At 44.3% G+C, this 25,782-nt stretch overlaps 1 protein-coding gene across 1 annotated transcript; it reads left to right on the forward strand.

Moving 5' to 3' along the window:
* The first annotated feature begins 9,646 nt into the window (after positions 1-9,646).
* Positions 9,647-24,800, forward strand: trak1b (trafficking protein, kinesin binding 1b). The gene is made up of 18 exons (XM_030064263.1): positions 9,647-9,801; positions 11,010-11,204; positions 13,489-13,565; positions 13,894-14,010; positions 14,601-14,701; positions 15,100-15,205; positions 15,630-15,708; positions 15,868-15,998; positions 16,174-16,248; positions 16,718-16,855; positions 16,946-17,022; positions 17,615-17,863; positions 18,185-18,459; positions 19,914-20,032; positions 20,640-20,847; positions 21,375-21,480; positions 22,084-22,209; positions 22,512-24,800. The coding sequence occupies exons 3-18, from the start codon at positions 13,515-13,517 to the stop codon at positions 23,161-23,163; spliced, it is 2,610 nt and encodes an 869-aa protein (XP_029920123.1). The 5' UTR covers positions 9,647-9,801; positions 11,010-11,204; positions 13,489-13,514; the 3' UTR covers positions 23,164-24,800.
* The last annotated feature ends 982 nt before the right edge of the window (positions 24,801-25,782 follow it).

Genomic DNA, 25,782 nt, shown 5'->3' on the forward strand with positions numbered 1-25,782 from the left:
CATTACTCCCAACACTTTGAATCCACTCTGTTTATGCTGCTGAGAGCAGCATTCAAAAACCACACAAATGTTTCCTCTGAAAAAAAGTTGGAAAAAACAATGGATCTAAGACAGCTTCAACATCTTTTCTATAACACTCGTTGCTGCTGTCTGAAATGTGTTGAATGAAGTGACACAGACATAGAACATCAGGCAGTACATTATTTTGGGGGTACATTTTGTATTGAAGAAAACCAGAGGTGAGACAGAGGGAGTGAGGGGTGGGGTAAGGGAGTGAGAGATGGGGTAAAGGAGGGTTTTTTTTTTTCTTCTATTGTGGAGTCATGTCTCAATCAACATTTCAAAATGGCCCATTTCTTTTTCTTCTTTTCTTCTTCTTTTTTTCTTCCGTCGTGGAGTCAAGGCCTTGATGCATCTTTTGAAGAAGGATGGTTTCTTTGACTTTTTCTGGAGATCTTCTCCCTCTTCATCATCCTCTTCTCTATCTTCCTGTATGTACTGCAGTATTGAGAGCATCGAAGCCTGATCCTCATCACTCATGACAGTCTCTCTTTGGAGCATGTCTCTCTGCAGTGCTGCCGTCTCCTCCATCTCTAATTTGAGCGAGGCGCTGAGCTCCGTGTTTCTCTCTATCATCAATTCCCGTAGCAATTTCAGGTCACCTATCTTCTTATGCAGTACTTCATTTTCCTCTTCTAGGGCCTGCTTCTGCTTTGTCTCTGCTTGGAATTGGAATTGAATCTTCTCAGCTGTCTCGGTGTTGAGCTTTGAGGTCAGTTCCTCAATTCTCAAATCCTTTTCTTTAACAAGTTTTTTCTGGTACTCTATCTCTCTACAATATGCCACCTCCTTCTCCAATGCTAAGCGCATTACAGCCTGCTCTTTCTTGCTCCTGTCCCTCTCTTTTTGGAGAGTGTCAGTGAGCTCTTCCACCTCTTTCTGCAGGGCTGCTTTCTCTTCCCTCTCCAATCTGAGGTTGACACTGAGCTTCTTGTTGCTCTGGGTTGTCCCTGCCAGAATCTTTTTTACCTTCTCCAGTTCTTGGTGGAGCACTTGTTTCTCCTCCATCTCTGCCTTGAGCTTGTTGTCAAGTTCCTGGTTTCTCAAGGTGAGCTCTTTTTGGAGGCTTTGCAGCACCTCCAGGTTTTGCTGGGGTGCCTCCTCTCCCTTCTGGGCTATGAGCCTCAGGGCCTCGGTTTTCTGGAGCATAAGCTCCTCTGTTTCTTGATGAATTATTTTTCTTTCTTTGGACAGGCCTTTTATTTCTGGGCAGGAGGACTTGTCTTCAAGCCCCAGGAGGTCATCCACCTGTTGGCGGAGGGCTGAGATCTGTGCCTCATGAGCCTCCTTCTCCTGCTCAGCGGCCTTGTATTTTAAGGTCAACTCATGGAGTTGCTTTTCCAGCGCCTCCATGTGTTGACAGCAGGTACTGTTTCTGGAAGTCATTTCCAGGGTCTCACAACAGTCTTTATTGCAGTTAGGTCAATAAAAGTTACGGGACAGTTGCGGGCTGTCTGAAGGGGCATTTTATGCAATTCTGACCTATGCTCACGTTCTGACTCATGACGTCATGTGCCGCGTGACATCACGCCCTCGTAGCCCCGCCCCCACCCGCTCAGAGTGAGCCGATGTCTGCCCTGTACTTGACAGGCAGCTACAGCACACACAGCACACACCAACACAAAGGTGTCAACTCATGACGTCATCGAGGGCGGATACACAGGTACACACATCATGTCAACTCATGACGTCATCGAAGGCGGATACACAGGTACACACATCGACACCAAGGTGAAATGAGTGATCGGTAGACAATGCGTAGCTTACGCCAGGGGCAAGGTTGCCAAGTCCGCATTTTTTCCGCCAAATTGGGCTACTTTTTAAGTGTTGCCGCGGGTAACAAATTTTGTCCGCGGGTTGGGCTTGGGCAGACATGAATAAAGATTCATATTTTGAATGACCGATGTTTATACCCAAATCCTGTCAAACTGACTCCGGGCCAGATCAGCATATAAACTATCCACATATGTCACATGCTCCACAGACAAATAATATGCCAATGCTGTGTGAGGCCACTCAGCACATGACCCATCACATCATCAGCACCACTCGTGCCCAGTGCCTGTCAGCTGAAGTAAGGTATCCCATATTATATTTTAAGTTCTGATATAGCCTACTGTAAATTAAATAGGTGAAAGAACTGTTTCGGGAAATTGCCTTTAATGTTTATGGTGTTATTTTATAGATATTATAGTGCATTTTGCAATTATAGCAATGCTGTTGGACTTTAAAAGCAACATATATGGGTTTTTATGGGCATATTTTGAGTTCTGGTATTGGGCTGATTTTTGGGTCCTTTTTATACCAGGTTGGGCGGGTTTTGGGCTGGTTTAGAGTTGCTGTTTGGCTGCTTTTGTCTCACAGACCTGGCAACCCTGGCCAGGGGGTTAGAAACATGGTGGGGAGGTTGGCCCTTTATTCCCATCGTGTGTGTTTATAGCGTTGCTCCACTTGTTGTTATTCATGTAATGTTAGCGGCTAAGTGAACTAGTGTGCTTCAGGTGTTGGTACTCAGAAAAGCTCAGAGAAATACCACTCACAGGAAGACAAATCATACAGCCACACCTCGTCTTTATTCAAGAGTGAAGCTGCTGATTAGGGCTGGGACAGGATGCTGATCTCCCCATTCGATACTGTCATGATACCTGGGCGCTGATTTGATATATATTGTGATGATGTTTTTCTTGTTATGCTCTAGTTTGTGGATGTAAAGTTTCATGAGGCTGATTATCCTAAAGGTCACAATGGGTCATTTTATAAGGTGATGCCAAGTTGCAAAAAAAAAAAATGGTCTCACTACAATGAAATGGCTACTGCTGGGGCTAACATCATCTCACATGAATAAAGTTGGCCTCACTGAATCCACAGGAGTCTCAGCTTTCCAATCAAACTCAATTCATGCAACTCCAAAACTGTTTAGGCCCCAGTGTGCTGAAATACAGCATTTTGCAATAGGTCAAAATATCACATTTTTACTGCATGCTAAAATCTGCATGGTTTGTGCCCCAAGCTACATGGGATTAGAATAAGGTGGGCATGTCTGCAAACGACAGACCTGTGTGCACCCTTTGACCCCATTTTGATTCAGACATCTTGAGGTCAGAGGTCAAGAGGCCCCTTTGAAAATCATCTGTACTGTGCAGACAGTCCAATTCAGAACAGGGCTGCAGGCTTGGCTGAACACGTGACAGGTTTTTATACTCTGGAAAACTGCTGCTCCAGATATGTTTGGCCAGTTCAGTGTGTTTACAGTGCTGAGTGGCGCAGATGGTGCACTGTTGTTGTTGTGATTGTCAACATTCACATTTTTAGTTTTATATGAAAATGTTGCCGTACCACTGGTTTTAAAAAGGAGGATTGTTCTCTTGACTGTATTTCTCTTGGCTTCCTTTTTTATTCACTATCAATACTGTTCCACCTCAGCTTGGTGACTTAACACTATTATCATGCTTATTCTTTGCTTTTCAACATAACCTTTAATTTCTTTTCTTTGTCTTTCTTTGCTTGCTTTCTTTCTGTCTTAGGTTGGAACAAACATGGTGGAACACGTCCAGCAAGCCGAGGTGGCGAGGCCGTACCCCTGCATCCTGACACTGGGACATGACGAGCAGCGCTCCTCTCCGGCGGCTCAGGCTCTGGAGCTTTTGGAGGCTTTTTCATATCCTGCACGGGGCTTTATCCAGAAAGTGCGCTATGAAATGGCAGGAAGTGAGTCCAGACCTGAGGCATTTCCACATAAAGCAATATTTGCATGTGAATAGAGACCAGAGGACTTTAATATTTTAGTTTATTTAATGATGCATTATAATGACTTTCAGTTTCACAATACTTTGCCATTTTGCAAAAAAAAAAAAAAAAAAGGCAGAATGAGTAGGAGTTTCCTGAAAAACAATGCATAGATTCATACGAAAACAATCCGTCTCAGTCATCGTTGACTGACCCACTAGAATCAAATCAGTTCAAATCAAATCAAATCAAATCAAATCAAATCACACTTTTTAATTGTACAGGACCTTTGTGCAAAATTGAAATACAAGGTGCTTCACAATTTAATGACTACATAATAATATGATGAAGATCCAATCATGCATAAGGAATGATAAAATAAGAAACATGATAGAATGGAGACCAGTGAAGCACAGCAGAAGAGGGTTTAAAGTGGATTTAAATACAAATAATAAAAAAATGAGAAAAAAAGATTGATTGATGATAATAAAATAAATAAAAATGAATAAATAAATGAATGGATAAATACACGAGTGAGTACATAAATAAAATAAATTAAGAGCATACTAGGCTTAAAAACGATGTTTTAAGGTTTCTTTTAAAGGTGTTTACAGATTGTGACACTTTCAGTTCCTCCTGCAGGCCATTCAGAGGACCTCAGACACTTAATGCTGCCTCCTCGGGTTCTCTGTCCACAGCCTGGGAACAAGCTAAACGCCAACGCCAGAGGACCTGAATGATGTAGAGGGAGCTTACTTTAGATGCATGTCTGACAAGTATTCAGGTGCTAGTCCATTGAGTGATTTGAACAGCAATGAAAGTATTTTTTGAAATCTCTTTTAAAACTGACAGGTATCCAGTGAAGAGACTTTAGCACAGGTGTTATGTGCGCTCCCATCCTGGTCTTGGTCAATACTCGTGCTGCTGCATTCTGACTGATCTGTAGCTTATTCAGAGCTTTCTCAGGTGGACCAGAAAATAGAGCGTTTCAGTAATCAAGCCTGCTGGTGATAAAAGCATGTGTAAGTCTGTCAGAATCTCTCTGAGAGAGAAACAGTTGCACTTTAGAAATATTTCTAGGGTGGTAAAAAGCATTTTTCGTAACATTTCTCATGTGAGATTCAAACTTCAAATCAGAGTCTAGAAGCACGCAAAGATTTTTTGCCAGAGGCTTAATGTTTTGTGCAAGGGATTTTAAGTTAGTGCACAGTATCTCTCTCTGGACTTTTGCTCCAGTAATTAAAACTACAGTCTTTGTTCAATTGCAAGAAATTATGGGATAGCCATAAGTTGATATGATGAATAAACTGAACCAGTTTATGGTCACCAATAGAGACAAAAATGTCTCTGACGGACAGATAAGACCTATACTGCTGTAGAAGTGAGCCACAGAGGCCAACACAGTTCTGTGGTCTGTGAATGAGGACGTCATGATCGACTGTATCAGATGCAGTCGATCATGACGTCGACTGGGTGCGGTGTGTGCGGCTGCAGAGACCTTTCCTTCTGCCTGGATGTTCTTGTTTTGCTCAGCTCAGGACCTTTCTGGGCATTAGCCTTTGGGCAGTGGATGTGCAGCTCCCAGCCAATCACAGTGCACTGTGCCTGATCCAGTGGCACAACATCCAGTGGGAAGCAATGAAAATCACAGACCTCAGAAAAAAGCAACTATAGCTTGGCAAAACACCAAGTGGGTAAAACTCGCTCTGCAGTGAGAATGAATCTGTGGTTGGTTTTCACCCACTGGCGACCCCTCGGGGAGAGGATGAGGATGAAGAGCGGCACGCTGTTGACCCGAGCCAGGGAAGATGGGCCAACTTTGAATGTTGTCTTTACAAACTACAGCTGATGACAGCGGCTTTAATCAGCTGCTTTTACTGTGTTTCAAGGCCATTTCTATCATTTAAAATAACTCCCATAAGCAGTATGCTTCTGTATGGGAGCCTTTCAGTAGTTTTATTGACAGTATTGGTTAAAGGCATGTTCTAATAATCCTGTACTAATATTATAGTAATAATCATGCTGTTACTGTTGTTGATTAAAGTGTGATAGTGTTTATGAACTGAAGCAGTTATAAATTTGCTGTGGCCTTTTGAAAAACAAATATGTCTTTTTAAATTCCAGCATTGTTTAAAGTTTGTTGTTTATTGCATATATGATTTGCATTACCTGGATATTAATACATGGATATTAATTTTTATATGCCAGTATAACCCAAATAATTGATGTGTTTACTTGGCATGTGTAGTCTATTGAAATAACTTTTTTTTTTTTTTTTTTTTACAGACTTTACTGTAAGGATATATGGAAATAATAATAACCTGTTTATGAGGTAGAATTAAGCCGACACTCTGTTGAACCAGTACTTGAATTGAATTGGGTCATTTTCAACCCTGCATTTGTTAGGATGTCATCCAAGCATCAGTAGCCTCCTCGCCTGTCCCCTCCCTGCTGTGGGGTTAGTGATGTCAGCTATGCTTGATCCTGGTTTTGAATGTTTGGGTGACAGGGAACAAAAAGCTGCGTCAAGCTGGTCTCACTCTGACAGGATAAGACCAGGGGGAAGGCAATGACGTGTTCAAAATAAAAGCACAGAACAACAACTATAAGTACTAACAAATCTCCTGTGAAACAGTGACTTTATGCTACTGGGCGATGTCACTGGGACCTTTCAGGACCCAGTGATGTTCAGGAACGCGCTCTCCTCTCTGTGCTCCTCAAGATTTTTTTTTTTTTTTTTGCACAGTGTAAGATAAGATTTGCCTTTATTTATCCCACAGTGGGGAAATTCACAGTAGCAGCAGTACACGCATACACATGCACACACACATACAGTGCACTCAGTGCACATAAGTGGGCTTAAAAAATAAGAATAAAAAATATATTTAAAAAAGGATATGTAAGTATACATATATACAATGAGCACGGAGTCAGGGAATGTTTTTTCTCCCTGTTAAGGGGGTTTTTTAGGGAGTTGTTCCTCATCTGATGTGAGGGTCTAAGGACAGAGGATGTTGTTTTTCCTGTAAAGCCCCTGTACAATCTGTACAAATTTGTAATTTGTAATTTGTGATACTGGGCTAAATAAATAAATAAAATTGAATTGAACTGAAGGATACTGAGGTCTGCTGTCACTTAGCCAAAGGCCGGTTTCTCCTCTATCTCAGTGTTGAGTTTTGTTGTCAGCTCCTCAGTTTTGGACTCTTCACATGGCTTTCATTATTGGTGAACTATATAATATTTCTTTAAGTGGTCCAGATAAAGATGAAATGCAAAGAGACAAATATAACAGCCCCTCAACAGGAAAAAAAAAAAAAAAAAAACTTTCTATGTTTTCACATCAAACATCAAATTGTACCGATATTTGTATAGGTAATAAATGGGAAAGGGGGTAAGGGGACATGTTTGAAACAGTATTTTTAATTTAAAACTCAATTCCTCCATACTTTCACCTCATGCTGTGTCTAAGTGAAAAGCAGCCCGTTGGTTTTTATTTTGAAGATGATGACCGGAAGTGCTGTGATTTTCATTGTGGAGGACTTGCCGGTGGTGAGGGGGGCTGCAGACAGCCTGGCAGAGAAGAAGAGACAGACACAGGGAGGAGATGGCTGTAGGGAAGGAGTGGTGGACCGGGTCAGGAGCGATTTTAGGAAGAAAGCTAAGGTGACCTTGAACACCGCTGTGGAGAATCCGGACAGGATCAGCATCACAGCATCTCCCGGGCCTGCACACACACACTGGAAGGGTTTTTCCCTCACTCAGCCGGGGGACGCTCACCGAGATTTCCTGCTGAACTAACCGTGTTGCTGAGCTGCACCCGGGTCGCTTTGGGATCCGTAACATCCTGATAAACAAGGAAAACACAGCTTGGATCAGCCACTGCTGTGAGTACGGTCCTACCGGGACCTCCCATCCTTAAACAAACACTGTGATTTAATGCAGACAAGGTGCAGTCAGCTGATCACATTGTGTTTATTGTGTTACTGAAAGGACTTGATGTCGGCTGTGAAAGCGCAGAGCCGCATCCGTGACGCGACGTGCTGATGTAGACCAAGCCACACCCTCAGAGCGAAGCGCACACAAATGCCTTGTTTATCCCTCATGCATGAAGGGATCCTGGCCTATTTACTGAGGTTACTACCACCGTCATCCTCAATATCGTCATTATTATCAGCCAGACTGCGTGCAGGACAGATTTGTGCAGGACGGCGTGCAGTGGGGTGCAAGGTGTCATTTTGGTTCACGCTGTTCCGATCCAGGCCTCCTGTTGGTGTCCTGGAAAAGCCCTGAGATATTTTACACTTGGCTTTTGCCTTCATTTCTTTCATTAAAAGTCACTATCATGAGAGTATGTAAAAGCAGGACCACTTTGATTGCAGGTTTCTCTGTCATCTGTGTTAGATTCATATCTATAATTATGTAATTCTCTTATAAATCATGTAACAATGAAAAAAAAAACTCTCATCTGGGGCATTTGGGCATTTGGTGTATCTGTTTGTGGGTGCTTAACATGTAAAATATTTTTTTGAAATCACTGTAGTGGACAGTTCATGTCATCATTGTTGAACCTTGATGAAGAGTTCTGGAGGAAAATCAGATTTAAGCTTTCAACATTGACCTGTATAATCTTGTAGTCTGTGTCGGGACTTGATTTGAGCTGCATTGTGTAGTCAGGGCAGAGGAAGGTGATTTGGTTGAGGTAAAACACCTGACTCTTAATCCCATCCCTGCATGTCCCTGCTTGCATAAAGAAGCCAGAATTATGCTCCATCCGTAATTTCCGCTGAATAAATTCTGCTCCTGGGCTGTGAAAGGGGCTTTAAAGGTCAAATTAATTCTTCATTATAGAGTCTTGTACTGCAGGGGTGGGAGTGTGTTTTGTGACACACTGTGGTCTTTTCCTGTGTCCCTTGCTCTCACTCCTGTAGAAGAATCTGGCAACTAGTGTGCTGCAATGAGAAAGGCGTCCCAAGGTTGTAGTGCTGCTATACAGAGCACAGAGCAAGTGCTCTTTAGCAGACCCGTCCTGATTGGTGTATCACAGTGTGTGCGTCACAGTTATAAATGCATTGTATGTCAGGTTTGACTGATGCACTTATCTTTCACTAGGTGTCTGCCCTCTGATGTGAGCAGATAAACCACCACCTGCTCATGCAACCAGCTACACTGCACCCTGCAACGAGGAGACACACACTCTAATTTTATTCGACTCCCCTGACAGGGTGTGTGATCACTTGAATCTCACAACCAGGTGAATTTCACAAGCGAGGACGGACTCGAGGCTGTACCGCACATCTGCAGTGACACACTGAGCCCTGCAGAGGCAAGACAGAGCGCTGCAAGGTCGCTTCATGTGACCGCTGCTTTAGCTTTGGCTCTCCACCACATGGAGAAACAGGCCTGCAAACTCTGGAGAGTCCACTCCCATGAGGCTGGACAGCGGGAAAAGAGTTTCCTGTACATGATTAAATTATTATCAAGAGCTCGGAAGCATCGTCTGCCCTCCTGTCCTTTTCCCAGCACATGAACAGTGCTGTCTGCAGTGGATGAACTGTGATTTATGTGGCAGGCACCACAGTGCAGAGTCAGCAGCAACACTTGGTTAAAAGCTCAGGAGGGAAAGAGAGAGGCGCTGATCAGGGTGGTGGGTCACAACAGTATGTTTGTCCTTTGTGTTTTTCTCTAAAGGTGTTTCAGTCTGTCATAATGCTCCCCCTCTCTCTCTCCTCCCCCCTCTCCCTCTTTCCATGTAGCAATAATCTGTCTACAGTCAATAGTACCTGCTGACCCAGTGGAGCTCCAGCTCCAGAGGCCCATGGCCCCAGTTTCTCTCCAATCGTGAGAGGTGAGCCAAGCTGGCCTCCCCAGCCTCCTCCCTGCCCCCAGACCCACACCCAGACCCCGAGCCTGGCCAGCACCAAATCCAGGAGGAGCAGTATGTGAGCGAGGGCGAGTGCAGCCAGATCCCCACACACGCGGCGCCACCCGACTGCAGGGACGCCGAGACCATCACAGGTATGTGTGGGTATTGGAAACTTGATAAAGGGGTAATTTTTGAGGATTTATTATTAGGATGTGACCAGGGAACAAGTCCTGATAAATGCCATCTCTGCTGAGTGCATCTGTAAAAAGTCAGCTCTAGCAGGAAGCAGCAACTAAGAATAAACAGCCTTGTTTTGATGTTGACGACCCATTTTGAGTCTAGCCAAAGGGAAGCGTTGCATAAGTTCCAGTGTTGTTGAATTTTCTCAACTAATCAAATAGCCATGCATTCTGCCAGCGGAAGTTAAACCATCACCATCATTAAATCTGTAGCTAGGTTTTCACTTGACTATATAAGAGTAACATTACATGGATCTTTTCCTTTCAGCTTGTAAATCTGACAATGTGTACAGCTTACAGTGTATATTTATACCCAAATCTTATGCAAATGATGTGAAATGCGGTGGACATATGCACATCTGCTGCCTGTGAAAACCTTTTGTTATTTGATATTTTTTCTTGGGTATTATAGGTTGTAATTATTTGCTATATTATCTTCAGTGTTCTGTTTCTTTAATTCTTATTCATAAATACCCTCTGATTAATAAGTATGAATGAACCGCGTGCATCAACACTACATAAAATGATCCAATAAGGCATGTGTTTATATTCACCACAGCATGTAATCATTATATGTACAGAATAAATGAGAAGGGTTATTTAGTTTTTCATGTCACTGACTCTTGAGTGGACTGATGAGCATAGAAGGAATATGCACAGAAAGCATTACTTGGCTTTTAGTTTTTATAATAATATAGTAGTAATAATATTATTTGACTGATTGGATTATCAAAAGTTTATGCTGTATGTAGTATGTCGTTTGCTTGATTACTTCTTTATGATATTTTTGGTTAGACACATATGAGGGGTCTAATGTCCTGTCTTGTGAATGCTGTGTTGAGGTTATTTTATACTACAGGAAACACTACATGCTTGATTTTAGAACATATTATCATCCATTGGCGGCTTTAATAAATTATCAGTATTGGTATCAGCCTTCAAAAACCAAAACAAGTGAAACTTCATTGGAATGGCCTGCCTCTAGGCTTTATGTGAAGTGAGCTGCAGACATCTGAAGTTTCCCAGTCCACCACTAGGCTGCACTGCACTACCTCCCTCACATCCACAGAGCCTCCTCTCCCTCCTCCCTCCCCCCTGTGTGTCTCCTCTGTGTCGCTCAGATGTGTGTAACAGCACTGACCTCCCGGAGTTTGAGATCATCAGTCTTCTGGAGGAGCAGCTGCCGGTGTACCGGTTGCGGGCCGACACCGTCTACGGCTACGACCACGATGACTGGCTGCACACTCCCCTGGTCGCAGCGGACGCCAGGCTCGACCTGACCACTGAGCAGATCGAGGAGACACTCAAATACTTCTGTGAGTCCGCTGCAGACAGGCTGCTTTTAGAGACTTTATTTTTCAAGGAGAGGGCAGGCGTTCACTTTTTTAGTCATTTTAGACGGTGGAAAGTGATGGAATATGGCAAGGCAAATGCAAAATGCAGAGCAAGGGAGACAGATCAGGAGATAAAAGAATTAGAGGAGAGGATTTATTATAAGGGTCATTGAGGGGATACATTTAATTGTTGAAGTGATTTCTGATTTTAAAAATATATCATCCTTTTTTCTATCTTTGTGTTTATGTTTTTTTTTGGCTGTTTGAAACACCTTCATATCACTCCTTCCTTTTCCAATAGCAGAGGTTTTAAGTCTTCTGAGACAAAGATTTTGTTGTTAATGAAAACGACTCAACATGGGTTCGTTTTTTGTGATCGCTGCAGTGAAAACTGTAATTTGCCAGGAGCCTGTGAAGGTAGGAGGAACTTACTGAGTCACTGTAATGGGAAGTCAAACAACTGCTTCCCAGTCTTTTGTTTTCTGCTCTTGATAATGTCAAAGATAAAAGCCCAACCAGTACGCATGTGTGTGTGTGTGTAGATGAGGATCACCATGGTAACTGTTGCAGGAGGCAGATGCTGGGTGGCTTCACAGAGAGAGAGAGAGAGAGAGAGAGAAGAGAGAGAAGGAAAGAAAGGTGCAAAGGAGAGAGGTGTGGGTGTTGTGTCAGCTCTGGGAGAGAGGAGAGCTCAGACTTCACGCTGCCCTCTCTGATTGGCTCCCTTTGCTGTCACGCATCCTCTCCCCGTCCAATCAGAGTGCGGTCTCAGCCTCCTTTTCAGCGGCTGTAGAGTTGTTCCAAAACAGATACGTACTCTTTCTCATCTCTCTGCCCCCCTCTCTCCTTTTCCCTCCCTCTCTCTCTCTTTTCCTGCCTCTCATCTAATTTTGCTGTGGATGGCGTGGGCTCAGGAGTCCATGTGGGAGGAGGGTACCTCAGTCTCTGGGCCGGTCGCACTGCACAGTGGCAGATCAGTGGCAGTGAGAGGGAGAAAGTGAATGGATAAGTGTTCGGACCCGCGATTGTTTCTGCTCCTCTGTCGTTGTGGGCAGCAGAGAGGAGATGAACAGCAAGAGCAGGATGGAGGGACTGATGAAGGACGAGGGATGCGAGCTGGACGACTGGCTCTATGAGGAGGGCATGAATGGTAAATCGTTTGTGTTTTGCCACAGGAAACAGAAAAGAGGAAAAGAGACATGCTTTAATGGGATTTAAATGCATGATTGCGGTGTAACCTGTCAGATTATGGCACGTGTTTATCAAGTGCTCTGATGTGACTCCTGAAGGCATCCGACTGAAGTCCTGGCTTACTTTTCCAGATCGAGATTGCCCTCTTTTTGGCGATGATGCGTCGCTGCATGCCTGCAGTGGATTATTACTTCCAGACCGCGATTATTTTCAGTTTTCCCAGAATCTCCAGCAGCACAGCAAAGTGTGTAAATGGCTTTTTTTTTTTTTTTTTTTAAACAGTATTCTGAGCAGTGATTTTACAGTGGAGGTCATTGCTGGCTTTGTGCTTCTCATTAAGAGCAATTTACAGAGGTTCAGTGACTTTGAGCTTGCTTGGTTTTGACATCTCTGCCCTCAAGCGGATACACACACACACACACACACACATTAACTCACACACACAAAGACACAGAAAATCCGGTGGTTCAGCTCAGTTCATCACTAGAGCTGGTGCTGTGCGAGCAAGCGAAGGGCGGACATGCTTGAGCGCTGTTGCTAAAAAGGGAACTCCGAGGTATTTGAATGAAACTGTATTTAAAGTTTTGTGTTCTCTCCAGAGGAGTGATGGTGGGTGTACAAGTGATACTGGCTGGTTAGTGCCGGTTTTACACAGTGCAGCCGATAACCTGGCACTGTACAATATCGATTAGAGCGTTGATATCAATAACTGCCTCAGGGCCGCGGAGACTATCCAGTGTGTGCAACATGGGAAGCAAAACACTCTCACCCTGCTCTCTAATGCACACACATGATATCACTGGTCATGGAAGGGCCTAAACGTGACCCCCCCCACCCAACACCTCTTAGAAAGTGACATTCTGTGTTACATAACGCAGCTGTGTGTGTGTGTGTGTGCACATACATGCAAGATGGGTCACCTCACAGTTCATGGAAAGTTCTCGCTGCTGTCGTCCAGGCAGTGAGGTTTGACATTTGTCCATTGATGCTAGCTGCTTCTCACTCTGTATGTGTATTTGCATGTTTGTGTGTGTGTGTGTGTGTGTGTGTGTGTGTGTCTGCTTTGCTCTCACAGTGCTATGTGCAGACAGAGTGGGCCAGATGACGAAGACCTACAATGACATCGATGCTGTCACACGTCTGTTGGAGGAGGTGAGAGAATCTATTCTGGCCTGTCGGTGTAATTCAAACACACTCGACCAGATTTTGTAATCAGGTGACATCACAAAGTGGAGCCACAAGAGAGAAAAGTGTCCCATCTCCACTAATTGAAGTGCTGCACACTCACTCGCTTTGGTCAAATGAAATTCTAGTGTTACTGTGAAGTGAACTGAAACATGAGAGTGAAATAAAAAAAAGTGTCTCCTAAACAGCAGGGGGTGATTTTCTGCACTTCTGCTTGTTTACTGCAGCTTTAAGAAGGTTTTTTTTTTTTTTTTTTTAATTCATAATAACCTTTCCTGTCTTCTCCAACCAATAGAAAGAGAGGGATTTGGAGTTGGCTGCCAGGATCGGCCAATCGCTGCTCAAGAAGAACAGAATTCTGACCGAGCAGAATGACTACTTGGAGGAACAAGTGGGACACATCACCGAAGAGGTACACACACACACACACACACACATACACACACACACACACTCACATACACACTTATTTATCAAGCACTGAGTCTTGAAGTCATTTTTTCTCTTTAAACAAGTGAAAAAATCTACCCGTACACAAAGAAAATCATCTTGTACCAAGAGTTTTTTTTTTTTTAAAGTCAGCTGTTATTTTCTTGATAGAGGAGTGATTGATCGGTTACAAGATAATCACACTTGAATAATCAATGGATGACATTTACCATTCAGGAATTTATTCTATCTACTGACTACTCAAACTAGTTACAGTACATGGTAACCGTATGGCTCTGTAACCTCACAACATGTTTAATTTCCATGACTTCACAGTAAAAGAAAATAAAAAGTGCTGAATAAAATCATATTCAATTAATTTGTAAAATTTCGGTCGCACTCCCGGGTTTAGGGTTGCAGAATCATAAATGCTCAAATAACCATATTGCCTTGCACTACGCACCTTGTTCAACTCACACAAACGCTCACACATCCAGAGGCTGCCGACACCCCTCACACACACACACACGGAGAGACACACACCAGCGGTGAATATGATCTGTCCCCCTCCAGGTGGCCCAGCTGCACCACGAGCTGAACCTGAAGGATGAGCTGCTGCAGTTTTACACCAACGCAGCCGAGGAGAGCGAGGACGAGTCCAGTGGCTCCCCGACGTTAGCAGCCTTTTTTTTTTCATCCACAAATTTTGTGCTTGGCCTGCCTTTTCTTTTACAGATTTTATTTTAGGGTGCAAAATAGACCTAATAAACTAGAGCACTGAAAAAATCCATCTTAACTAGTAATGTAGTCTGGTAGTATGAGATGATGTTAAGCTACAATAGAAGCAGAGTAGTCATAGATGCATTTTATAGGTGCATGGCTAGAATTCATCCGGCTGCTGCTCTTATAATGTCTAAACTTTATCGAATATTGTTCAGCCATTTTTAGTAGTGCTGGTGAAATTTTAGTGATGAGATCCCTAAGTAGAAACCTGCGACTAGTAAGCAGCAAGCTGGCATTATGAAATAAGTGTGATCCAAGCAGAGCTGAGTGTTTTGTGTTCCCTCTGCAGGGGGAAGAGGAGCAAACTGGAGACGGCTTCAGGAGGGTTTGGTACTGACACACTCCAGAGGAAACTCAAAGAGCTGGAAGAGGAGAACCTGTCGCTCCGTTCAGAGGTGTTTACACACACATACACACACACACACACAAAGTAGGATGCTATAAGGATACTGAAAATATACTGTAAGGCACAACACAAACATTATCTGTCCCGAAACCGCCGTCAGTCACAGCCTTGAGCAGTTTGTTGCTTTAATAAATGGACCTCACCTGGTCTGAATGCATATTAGCTGGAAGCAGAGCATCACCCGGGAGGGGACAAGCGAGGGGGGTTATGGGAAATCGGGTCTTTGAGAATTCTTAGCAGCTCCAACATTTACACTAGTTTGGTATAGAGGCTAATAGTTGTCGCACAGTTAATTTCACTGTTATATTTTGATGCTATGCACTTCACCTTTAATATCTACATAAAGGACGTGTGTATCATTGCATGAGCTGAGGAGCAGAGCTGTTGGTTTTATAAATCGTGTCTGTACACAGGCCAACCATCTCAAGTCAGAGACCGAGACTTATGAAGAGAAGGAGCAGCAGCTTGTCAATGACTGTGTTAAAGAACTGAGTAAGTTCTCTCTTGGTCTCTTTAATAATCTGATTTAATTTGATTTACACTGATGGGATTGCTTTCAGTGTCTCTCTGCTATTTCCTTGTCTAACCAATGACTATTTTCCTACTCTCTCTCTGTCTCTGTCTCTGTCTCTCTCTCTCTCTCTCTGTCAGGGTTGTCCAGTCTGCAGATCTCGACCATAGCGGAGGAGCTGGCCCGTAAGACAGAGGATGCTGCCCGACAGCAGGAGGAGATCACCCACCTTCTCTCTCAGATAGTGGACCTGCAGAAGAAAGCCAAATCTGTGAGCGGACATGCACAAACACATGCAAACCAGGCTGTCCTTTGTTTCACCTCTGCCTCACACGCTGCCGTTGCTATGCTGTGTGCGATTTGCTCATTCAAATCTTTGTGTGTGTGTGTGTGTGTGTGTGTGTGTGTGTGTGTGTGTGTGTGTGTGTGTGTGTGTGTGTGTCCAGTATGCGGTGGAGAACGAGGAGCTCTCTCAGCACCTGATGGCAGCTAAAGACGCCCAAAGGCAGCTCACAGCTGAGGTAAGCCTCTCTCCACCGTCCTCCCCCACCCACACGGTTCCCCTCAAGCCTGTTGATTCATTCTCCAAATCGCACTTTATTCAGTGTGTGAACACATGTATTACTCAGTGTTGGTCCAGCACTGATTACTGTTGTGACCTCAGGACCGATTTGAAGTGTTACATTGAAGAGTTTGATACTACTACCATAACATGACAAAGCATTTTGATGTTATTTAACTCTTCGTTCCGTAAGCTCAGTTTCAGTTTCTTCCTCTTCTTCTACTTTCCCTTCTTCATCATCCTCTTCTTTGTTTAACTTGCTATATCTACATGTACGCCCTCTGGAGGTGACATCAAAATTCAATTTCAGCTTGTAAAAATTTTGTAAGCGTACTAAACCTGCATAAAATTCAGTAAATCTTTTCCAACGCTGCTCAGGCAGTATCTGCCATGTCTCATAATAAAGCCGTTTTCCTTATTAATAACAGCTGCAGGAGTTGGAGGAGAAGTACTTGGAGTGTATCGAGATGCTCCACGAAGCCCAGGAGGAGCTGAAGAACTTGAGGAACAGAAACTACCCTGCAGGAACCCCCCGACGCTTCCACCCGCTGGGGCTGTACCCCATGGTGAGGGAACGCGCGTGTGTGTGTGTGTGTGTGTGCATGCATTTGTGCGTGATTATCTTCCTCTGCTTAACATGAAAGTGTGTGTTGCAGGATTCTCTGGCAGCTGAGATCGAGGGAACGATGAGAAAGGAGCTGAGCCTGGACGACCCAGAGTGCGAGGAACAGAAGTACGGTCTAAGTTCATCCTGTAACACCCAAATTATCATCAGTATTTAATTTGTAGGAACTTCAAGTGGCCTAATCCGATCTGATTTTTAAAAACACGAGGAAAATATAGTTGTCCCTCGCTATAACGCGGTTCACCTTTCGCGGCCTCGCAGTTTCGCGGATTTTTTTTAGTGCAATTTTGCATGCTTTTTTTTTTTTTTTTTTTTTTTTTTTTTTACAGCGCATTGTGTTCTGCGTCCTGATTGGCTAAGGGACTGTCGATCATTGTCAATCAATCTCCTCCGTGCCGTGTCTCCTGTACAGTACAGAATGTGTTCATTCTATAATACTGGACTTCTTTTTCTACGAAGGTTTGAACTTTGAGAGTTTAAACAAGAGAGAAAAGTGAGAAAATGTTAATGCCTGTCTGAGAAAAGTGTATAAAGTGTGTAGTGAGGGGTTTTACAGCCTTAAAACATCAGAATAATTGTAAAAAATAAAGCTGACTACTTCGCGGATTTCGCCTATTGCGGGTTATTTTTAGAACGTAACTCCCGCAATAAACGAGGGACCAGTGTACATAAATACAATTTCATGTTTGGATGTGTGCAGGACCCACCGCAAGCGTGTGTTTGAGACGGTCAAGAACATCAATCAAACGGCCCGGCAGCGCTCGCTGGCCCCCTCCAACTCCAACATCCCAGGCTCCAACCAGGCTCTGTCGGCTCGCACATCGCCCCAGTCCAGTGGCCTGGTCACGCCCCACTCGGGCCTGTACGAGGGCGACATCACCGGAGACGGTGTTGCCCTTGACAACCGAACTCAGAGCATCCTGATGGAGACAGCATCCAACCAGGACAGGTGAGGAAAGAAGAGTGAAATTGCGTGGACGGCTATGAAAAGACATCAAAGGACAAATGAGATCATCTTGATATGAACAGCATTTTGTAAAGAGGTGTACACGACAGGTTTCAGTGACATCACAGCCACAGCCATTTTCACTATGTGCAATGACAGAAGTGACACATTCATTTTGGAATAAATAGGAATAATTTTTCGACACGGACATCGAAAAGTTCCCTTGTCATCCCAGTTTTGTCAGATAATGGTACATCAGGTCTTCTCAAGCTTCTGTATGTTTTATTTTGCCTTTTGTGTTTGTGTCATCCGCGGCTCTGGCAGCAGTGCAGACAGCCATGAGAAGAAGGCTGGTGGGGCCGAGGACCTCCGGCTGGCCCTGCGCCGCCTGTCCCTGCGCCGGCAGAACAACCTGAGCGAGAGGCGCTTCTTCGAGGAGGAGAGGGAGCGGAGGCGCGGTGGTCATGGAGGGATCCATGACAGCCAGGGGGGCGGCTTGACCCCCTCAGACAGCATCATGTCCCTGGGGAACATCCACCTGTGGGCGTCGCGGGGGCCCTACCTCCCCGACAAGCTCCAGATCGTCAAGCCGCTGGAAGGTGAGGGAGAGAGGATGAGCTGCGGGGCGGGGAGGAAGCGGGAAGGTGACCGACATCAGGAGGCAGGGGTGAAGAAAGGGGGCAAGCGGGGCTGGGGGGCGGAGGGGGAGAAGGGGAGAGAGAACCGGCAGGGGCGGGTGCTTGAGGGGGAGAAGGAGAGAGGGTGGGGGTGGGTGAGGAGGGCTGGGCCAGAGAGGGAGAGAGCAGGGAGGTGGGCTCGAGAGCGAGGTGGGAGCAGGAGGACGGAGGCAGGGTGGGACCGGAAAGACAGACCGCTGTCACTCATGCTCTTCAACTCGTTCTGGTCCCTGATGCACCAGCCCAAGTCACATTTTACATCTCCTCGTGCCCATTTCAAAGACACTCAGCCCAGTGGTTGGCTGTAAATGTATATATAGTTAAATATACATACATATGTAGTTAAAAACTGGGATAAAGTCCCTTCTGAAATGTCTTTGAAGAAGACATTGAATCCCTGCCAGACAATGGGCTGCTGTTCTGAAGCTGAGCCTGACCTCTGACCTCTGTGAGTGACAAAGGACGAGAGAATATCCCTTATAGAATTATAATGTGTGATAATGTATGTGGGTTTTGTTTGCTTGTGCTGCCCTCTGCTGGTTATAAACCAAACTGCATCCCCTCAAAATTACTCTTATTACCTTAATGTTATCCTCATGCTACCTCTACTAATCTCCAGCATCAGCACAACACATTATATGCATTTGATTGTTTGCATTTCCCATTTTTTATTTCCTCTACATGTGTAATTCTCTCTCTCTCTGTATTTCTCTACACTTGGCTGTCCTCTCTTTTTCATGTAATTTTTTATATGTTTGCTTTTTCTCGCTGTGTAACACCTTTCATTTTCCTGTTGCTGATCAATAAAAATCTTTCATTCTGATTTCTCCTCCATTTCATTTCATGGTCCTGCTCTTCTGCTTGCTTGTCAGCTGTCCATGGGTTTTCTTTTCACCTCCGTTCATCCTTCTCACTAAAAGCCATTCTGTTATCTGTCCTTCCCCTTTCCTTGTTCTTCGTTTTTTTCAAAAACGTCGACATAATCTGTCACATAGTCTGTTGTCCTGCCATGTAAGGTCCCAGTATCATTGTTTAATATTCTGTTTATCTAGTACATAACTACATGAGATTAGCTGCTGATACCCTGCATCAATATAAGGAGACCAGCTCCTACACATTTAACGAATAATATATTTTTGCTTTTGATTCGGAGTCGCAGGAGAAAAAAAATGTGTTATGGTTTGGTGGTATTCTCACTGAAACCACAGGTCAGTGCCAGCAAGCCCGTCTGGGAAAACTGAAACTTGGCCAGAAAGTGCCATGTGATGAAAAAATATCCATCTAAAATTCAAGATATCAAAGTATGCCTTCAGGTATTTCACATTTTTCTTTTGCTAGTCAAATGCATAGCTGCGTTATTTGTCTGTTTCCACCAGGTTCTGCCACCCTGCACCACTGGCAGCAGTTAGCCCAGCCTCACCTCGGCGTGATCCTGGACGCCAGACCAGGAGTCGTGCCAAAGGGCTACAGACCCCTCGAGCTAGAGCTGGAACAGGTGTGTGTGTCTGTGTGTCTGTGTGTTGATGTCTCTAGTGTTAATATATATGTGAATATGTAATCATGACTGTGTCGGGTTTGCAATTCAGACAAGCAGTTTGCTTGCCTCTGCTAGCAATAATTAGTTACACTACTCGTTACTTTTAAATTTCACCACCAATACTGAATAATATAGGATGCACAGTGTTAGTTCCCTATTCTCATAAGCATTTATGAATCATAAACAAAAGTAAACAGTGCTGATGTCGAATGTCCAAGTCATCTTTTTCCCTCCAAGGACAGAGATTAATAGTTCTATTTCCATGCAGAGGAAATAAACTTTGCTGCCATTTCTCTTCCAAGTTAGTTCAGTGTGAGAGGATAATGACTAATTTTGATGGAATACCAATTAGGGGATGGAGGTGGGATATAGATTTTGGATAATTTAAATTCAACATGAGTGTTTTTTTAAAGGTAACTATAATATATGTTACTGTGCTTTAATCAATAATTAATTACCTGACTCATTATTGGGGAAAATAATAACCATGTGCATGTATATGCGTTTAAATTGCTTCATGTATTGTGTGTACCAGCTCTCTGTGCCACCTCTGCGTCGTCTGCAGGTGTATCCGTGGGGCGGCTTTGAGGAGGACGAACCCAGTGAGCAGTACTTCCAGAACCTGCCCACCTCCTCAGCCTCAGCCTCCCCAGCTCTGCCCTCCACCTCCAGCACCGGAGAGGCCAACCCTGGGCAGCCGCCGCCCAGCCTCGCTCCGCCCTCTCCCCCTTCCCCGTCTGCATCACCGCACCTCAGCAACACCGACGCCCTGGGTGAGCACATGCACCTGGATGGGACGCCCCGACAGGCTCGCTCCAGGCTACACTGGAGTTTTAGATTTTCCAACGTGTCAGAGGCAGAGCTGCTCTCGAGGCAGGAATAATCTCACTGCTTGAGTTAAACTTCACTGTTGATACCCAATTATCAAGTGACAAAAAATATTATTATTAGTATGTTCAGCAAGGTATCAATTGACTATTTGCTGCACTTCTATATACTCTGGAAACCTAAACCTGACTTTTCCTTCCATTTCTAATCATAATTCCAACCCTAAAATGAACCCTGACTCACACATTGAGTATCCCTAGACTATTTTTTCCCCCGCTATCACAGCACACTTTTCACAGTTATTACAATTTTAATGGACTTTTATTTGACACTAGGACCCTGGAACAGAGCCCTAATTAATGTTATTAGTAATTTCAAAGTTGCTGTTTTGAAAAAAAAAGTGTTTTTACCATGAATATTGGACAACCTTTTTTAATGGCTAGGTATGTTTGTGTGTGTGTGTGATTTGCAGCTGCGTACTATCCAGGTAAATGCATGGCCCACACCAGTTCGACCTACACCTTCACCACCTGTCGGATCCTGCACCCGACCGATGAGCAGACCCGGGTCACACCCAGGTAAGCAGCTCTCTGACCTTCTGTTCACTCCAGTTTCCTGTCTGAAAAGTGGACTCTTTTTCATAGAGATCATAGAGATGCACATTTTCGCATAACCGATGTATGATTTTCACAGTAAAGGCTACTGAATGAAGCCTTCGATCAAGTTTCATCTACTGTAATGACACTAATTGTAAACTTGCAGTGTAAATGCATTCGAAAAGTGTGACACCGTTTAGTGTGCTTATGTTTAGATATCAGTGTTTTGAGAAGCTTACGGTGTGCAAAATGCTTACTCAGTCGGATTTTAATCACATCTCATGGGACAAATTAGAGCAAAGCAGCAGTCTGTGAGGTAGAATGCCATCCAAACAACAACATTCAGTCAATTGTCTGCTAGACTAAGTGGGAAGGTGCTAAATAATTCATGCATGTGCTTATAGCTTCAGCAAACACTAACTCTTGTGTACATAAACGCCGAGAGCTTAGCAAGTTTTATTGAACGATGAGTTATCATGAAGCCTAGGTTTATGCTGGGAAAAATGTTAAAATCAATAAGAACGACTGTCTTTTTGCTGTTTGCGTTTTCTCTTTTGTCTTCACCCTGCTTTTTCTTCCCTGCAGTCTTAACCCGGGCCCAGCCACGTCTTCCTGCGTGATGACCAGCACTCTGCTGGGCACTCCTGCTGCCACGCCATGCACCCCCCGCCGCCTCAGCCTCCGGCCCTCCGAATCCTCTACCAACCTCAGGCATGTCTCCAGTTATGCCAGCAAATTATTTTTTAAGCCACATAAAAACATGACTTCCACTTGTGGCTGTAGAAAAGTGAGATTTTTGAAGAGTTAGCCCAAGGATGTTACTGTATGTTGTGTTTTTTGCAGTGCCACTGGTGATGTGATCTATGGCATTTCATTCAGTGCTGCTCTAGAGTTCTAACACTGGACTCTTTGGTACTTTTGTGTCTAAACCCCCTCATGACGCCAGTTAACCAAACATGGCACCAAGGTGGTTGAGGCATACTGACATGCATTTTTCATGTTTTCTTCTGCAGAGAAGCAACGCGGACCACCAGCACTTCCTTGGGGTTAGTGCGCCTCCTCCAGGAGAGAGGGATCTCAGCAGCCATGTATCACCAGAGCCAGGGCTTGGAGCGCAGTCAGGGCATTGGAGGTGTCTTATTCAGCACCTCCATCACCCCTCAGAGGGCCCCTCACCCTGACCCCATGCGCCCCTCTACCCCTCCCAATTCCCCAACAGGACAGGGAGGCTCAGTCATACCGCCAGGAGGAAGTGCAGACAACCCCGTGGGCTTCGACTTCAAGAGCCCTTCCTACGACAACTTCCTTGCCTCCAAGCCAGCTCGCTCTATTCTGAAGGAGGTGACGAGGGGCAGGCAGAGAGCGAGGGACTGTGAAAGCCAGACAGATGTTAGTGTCACCGTCCACAACCTCAACTTGGTGGACAAGGTGAAGCGGCTGGGCGTGGCTGGAGCTCCAGGGGGCAGAGCCGTGAGCCCTGGTCCCATCCTAGCGCCTCTGGGAGGACTGCGTAGGTCCGCTTCCCCTTTCGGTCCTGATGGAATAAGGAGGAACAGGAGTTACCCGGCTATGGTTGGGGCCAGTATGGCTATGAAAGGCCCGGGACCCCAGGAGGAGGCTGAACTGCTGCTGGCCAGGCTGCCCAAACAGAGCAGCCTCAAGTAGGACCGAGGACTGGCTGTCACCTTCCAGCACAAACACTGACTGGCACCATTGTTACTGTAACAGTCGTCACAATGGAACAGTTACTAGTCCCTGCTGTGGTCCCACACTGACACTGTGCAGCTGGAGAGGCTGCTCCTGCTTGTATCAAAAGCAACTGAAGACTGTCTTGAAGAGAGACTTGGGCTGTTCCCACTTGGCATTAACATTCATCTCAGGTGATCTGATCAAAGCCTTGATTCCTCTGAGCCTTACTCCCTCTCCCTCTCATCCCTTCCTCCTTGTCACCTCTCTATGCTACACTATAACTATCCTTCTAATATTCCCCACCCTTCCTATTCCTTATATCTCACTCAATAACAAAACAGTTGTGCCTATCCTCTCTATTTCTAGAATTGACCAATAAAAATCATGCCATCGCACTGCAAAAACTATTCAGATTTAAAGGTTCCATTCCAAACTTGTTGGAGGCTCGTGGAGACGCATTAGCTTTCACATTACAGATGTATGTGTCTGCCTCCAAAAGCAGTTGGAGTGATTGGATCACAGTGTCCAACACCACTCACAGTGAGCCATGTCCATTTATGGTCGGATCACCAGAGGCGGATGTTAATGCCAAGTGTGAACAGAGTCTCCCTCTCTCAACTCAGATCCCTGCTCTGGAGGTTGACTCCACTGGATAGGTGTAGTATTCACTTTCGTCTTTCTGAAAATAAATATACCAAATAATTGCACATGAAAGGCCATCGAAATACAAAGGTACTTTGGTACACTCCATCAAATTAGCCATCACACTAGTTGGCTTTTTGTCATAGCACTTGAACACGCCTTTCTTCTTAGCTAGTGTTGGATTACGAAGCAAATCTTAAGTTCCATGTTTTATTTATGATTAAGAATTTAAAGTAAACATATGAAAATATCTCTCTCTCCTTATCTGTCAGCCTGACTCTATCTCTATTGCCCTGTTTCCATATCCCTCCTACAGTAATTTACGTGCAAGATGACAAATCACTTTCAAGAAATCATTTAACTGATTTTCTGTCAGTATTAAAGATGCTTTGGTTTAGTTTCCTAATTGGCCATTAGACAGGGAAGTTGATGGTGCTTCCATTGAGCCGGACAGATCAATACTCAGAAGCCACAGCTTACAGAGGGGGCTGGATAGTGGAGTGGAGGACGGAGAGAGGGATGAGTGAAGTGATTGTGGCTAATCAGCCATTGTGGTCGGAAGCTTTCTTATGGTTTTGTCGGTGGAATGAAGCAATATAGTGCCTCAAGAATCTCTGTGTTTTGATAATATATGTCTTTCATGCATTGGATTAGGCTGTGAAAAAGCTGTTTGTCTCAGTTACAGGAGCTGTCCAAGCCATCGTTGCACTCATTACATGTTTATTTATTTAAAAAAAAAAAAAAATCTTATCCTGTATTTAAAACTATTTTTCGTACAAAGTATTATGTGTCACCTCACATGTGCTCACTGTACATACGACTCCTCATTGCTATTGAAATGCCACTAATGACACACTCAGAGATGAATCACAGACAGACTGTGTGTAGTACATTTCCAGAAACCATACAGCACTGTAATTATTGGGGTGAGCATGCAATCAGGGTACTATTTTTTTTTTTTCCAAATTAAAACCCAGTCATGGAATGTTGTGATTCTTCTTCTTCTTTTTTTTTTTTTTCAGTATACATGTACACAATCCAAAGTCAGTGACTGTGTCTAAGGGTTCAGGAAATTATAAAAAGAAAAGCCCATCAGAAAGAACATGATTGGTCACTCTCCTCCAGCAGATGGCGCTCATAACAAGCATTGGGACTCTCCTTCCCTCACTGTGCATTCAGATGAGCACAGTCATCCATTATCCACTGTCCATCTGAATCTTCTCAGCAATGAGGGATCTGATGAGAGGTGCTTATTAAGCTGCTGTTAGGCTTAGTGTGATTGATGGGTGAGCTCCATCTCATCACAGGACCCAATAAGCCAAAAATGTCACTATGGCAGCAAATGACTATAATTTATTAGAAATTAATGCCAATTGCCTTTCAGGTGTCACTGGTGTCTTTTCATGCCAGGCACACATTCCTTTTTGAGTAATGTCCTGATAATCTTTTTTTATTGTGAGATTAAATCATCCTCCAGAGCTACGGGAGGAAATCCACCCAGAAATAGAATATTTCTGAATGTGAACTCCTTCCCAAGGCGAGGAAGCAGTGAACCAAGGAAATAATCTCTGATATCAATGGACATCAAGAAAGCTGGAGCCACTCTTTTGACAAAAAAAAAAAAAACTTCAGGGCTCCTGAATGTTTCCTTGAGCTTCTGCATTCAGATGAGCTTCATTTCATTGTGGTGCTTACAGGTACAACAGGAAACTCTACACAGATCCCCATGAAATAAGCCTGAATACAGTCACTCTGCCCACCAAGCCAGTCTCTCTGCTGTATCTTTTATAATATTGCCAAGATATTTTCTGGCTCCTTTGGTTCTAGCTTTGTTTCTTCCAGTTAACAAACCAGGACTAAACTGTCCAAATTCACATAACTGACACATTTGGCTATTTTTAGCTTTTTTTTTAATGGGCAGCGGGTGCCTTGGAATGATAGGAAGCAGGGAAG

This window comes from Myripristis murdjan, chromosome 11, assembly GCF_902150065.1.
Source record: "Myripristis murdjan chromosome 11, fMyrMur1.1, whole genome shotgun sequence".
Lineage (NCBI taxonomy): Eukaryota > Metazoa > Chordata > Actinopteri > Holocentriformes > Holocentridae > Myripristis > Myripristis murdjan.

What these genes read in the sequence shown, in the direction of transcription:
- trak1b (XM_030064263.1), top strand. Translation starts at nt 13,515, where the DNA reads ATGACGAAGACCTACAATGACATCGATGCTGTCACACGTCTGTTGGAG. An exon ending in ACCTGTCGCTCCGTTCAGAG is followed by an intron (nt 15,206 to 15,629) that starts GTGTTTACACAC and finishes GTCTGTACACAG; the next exon opens with GCCAACCATCTCAAGTCAGA. An exon ending in GATCGTCAAGCCGCTGGAAG is followed by an intron (nt 18,460 to 19,913) that starts GTGAGGGAGAGA and finishes TGTTTCCACCAG; the next exon opens with GTTCTGCCACCCTGCACCAC.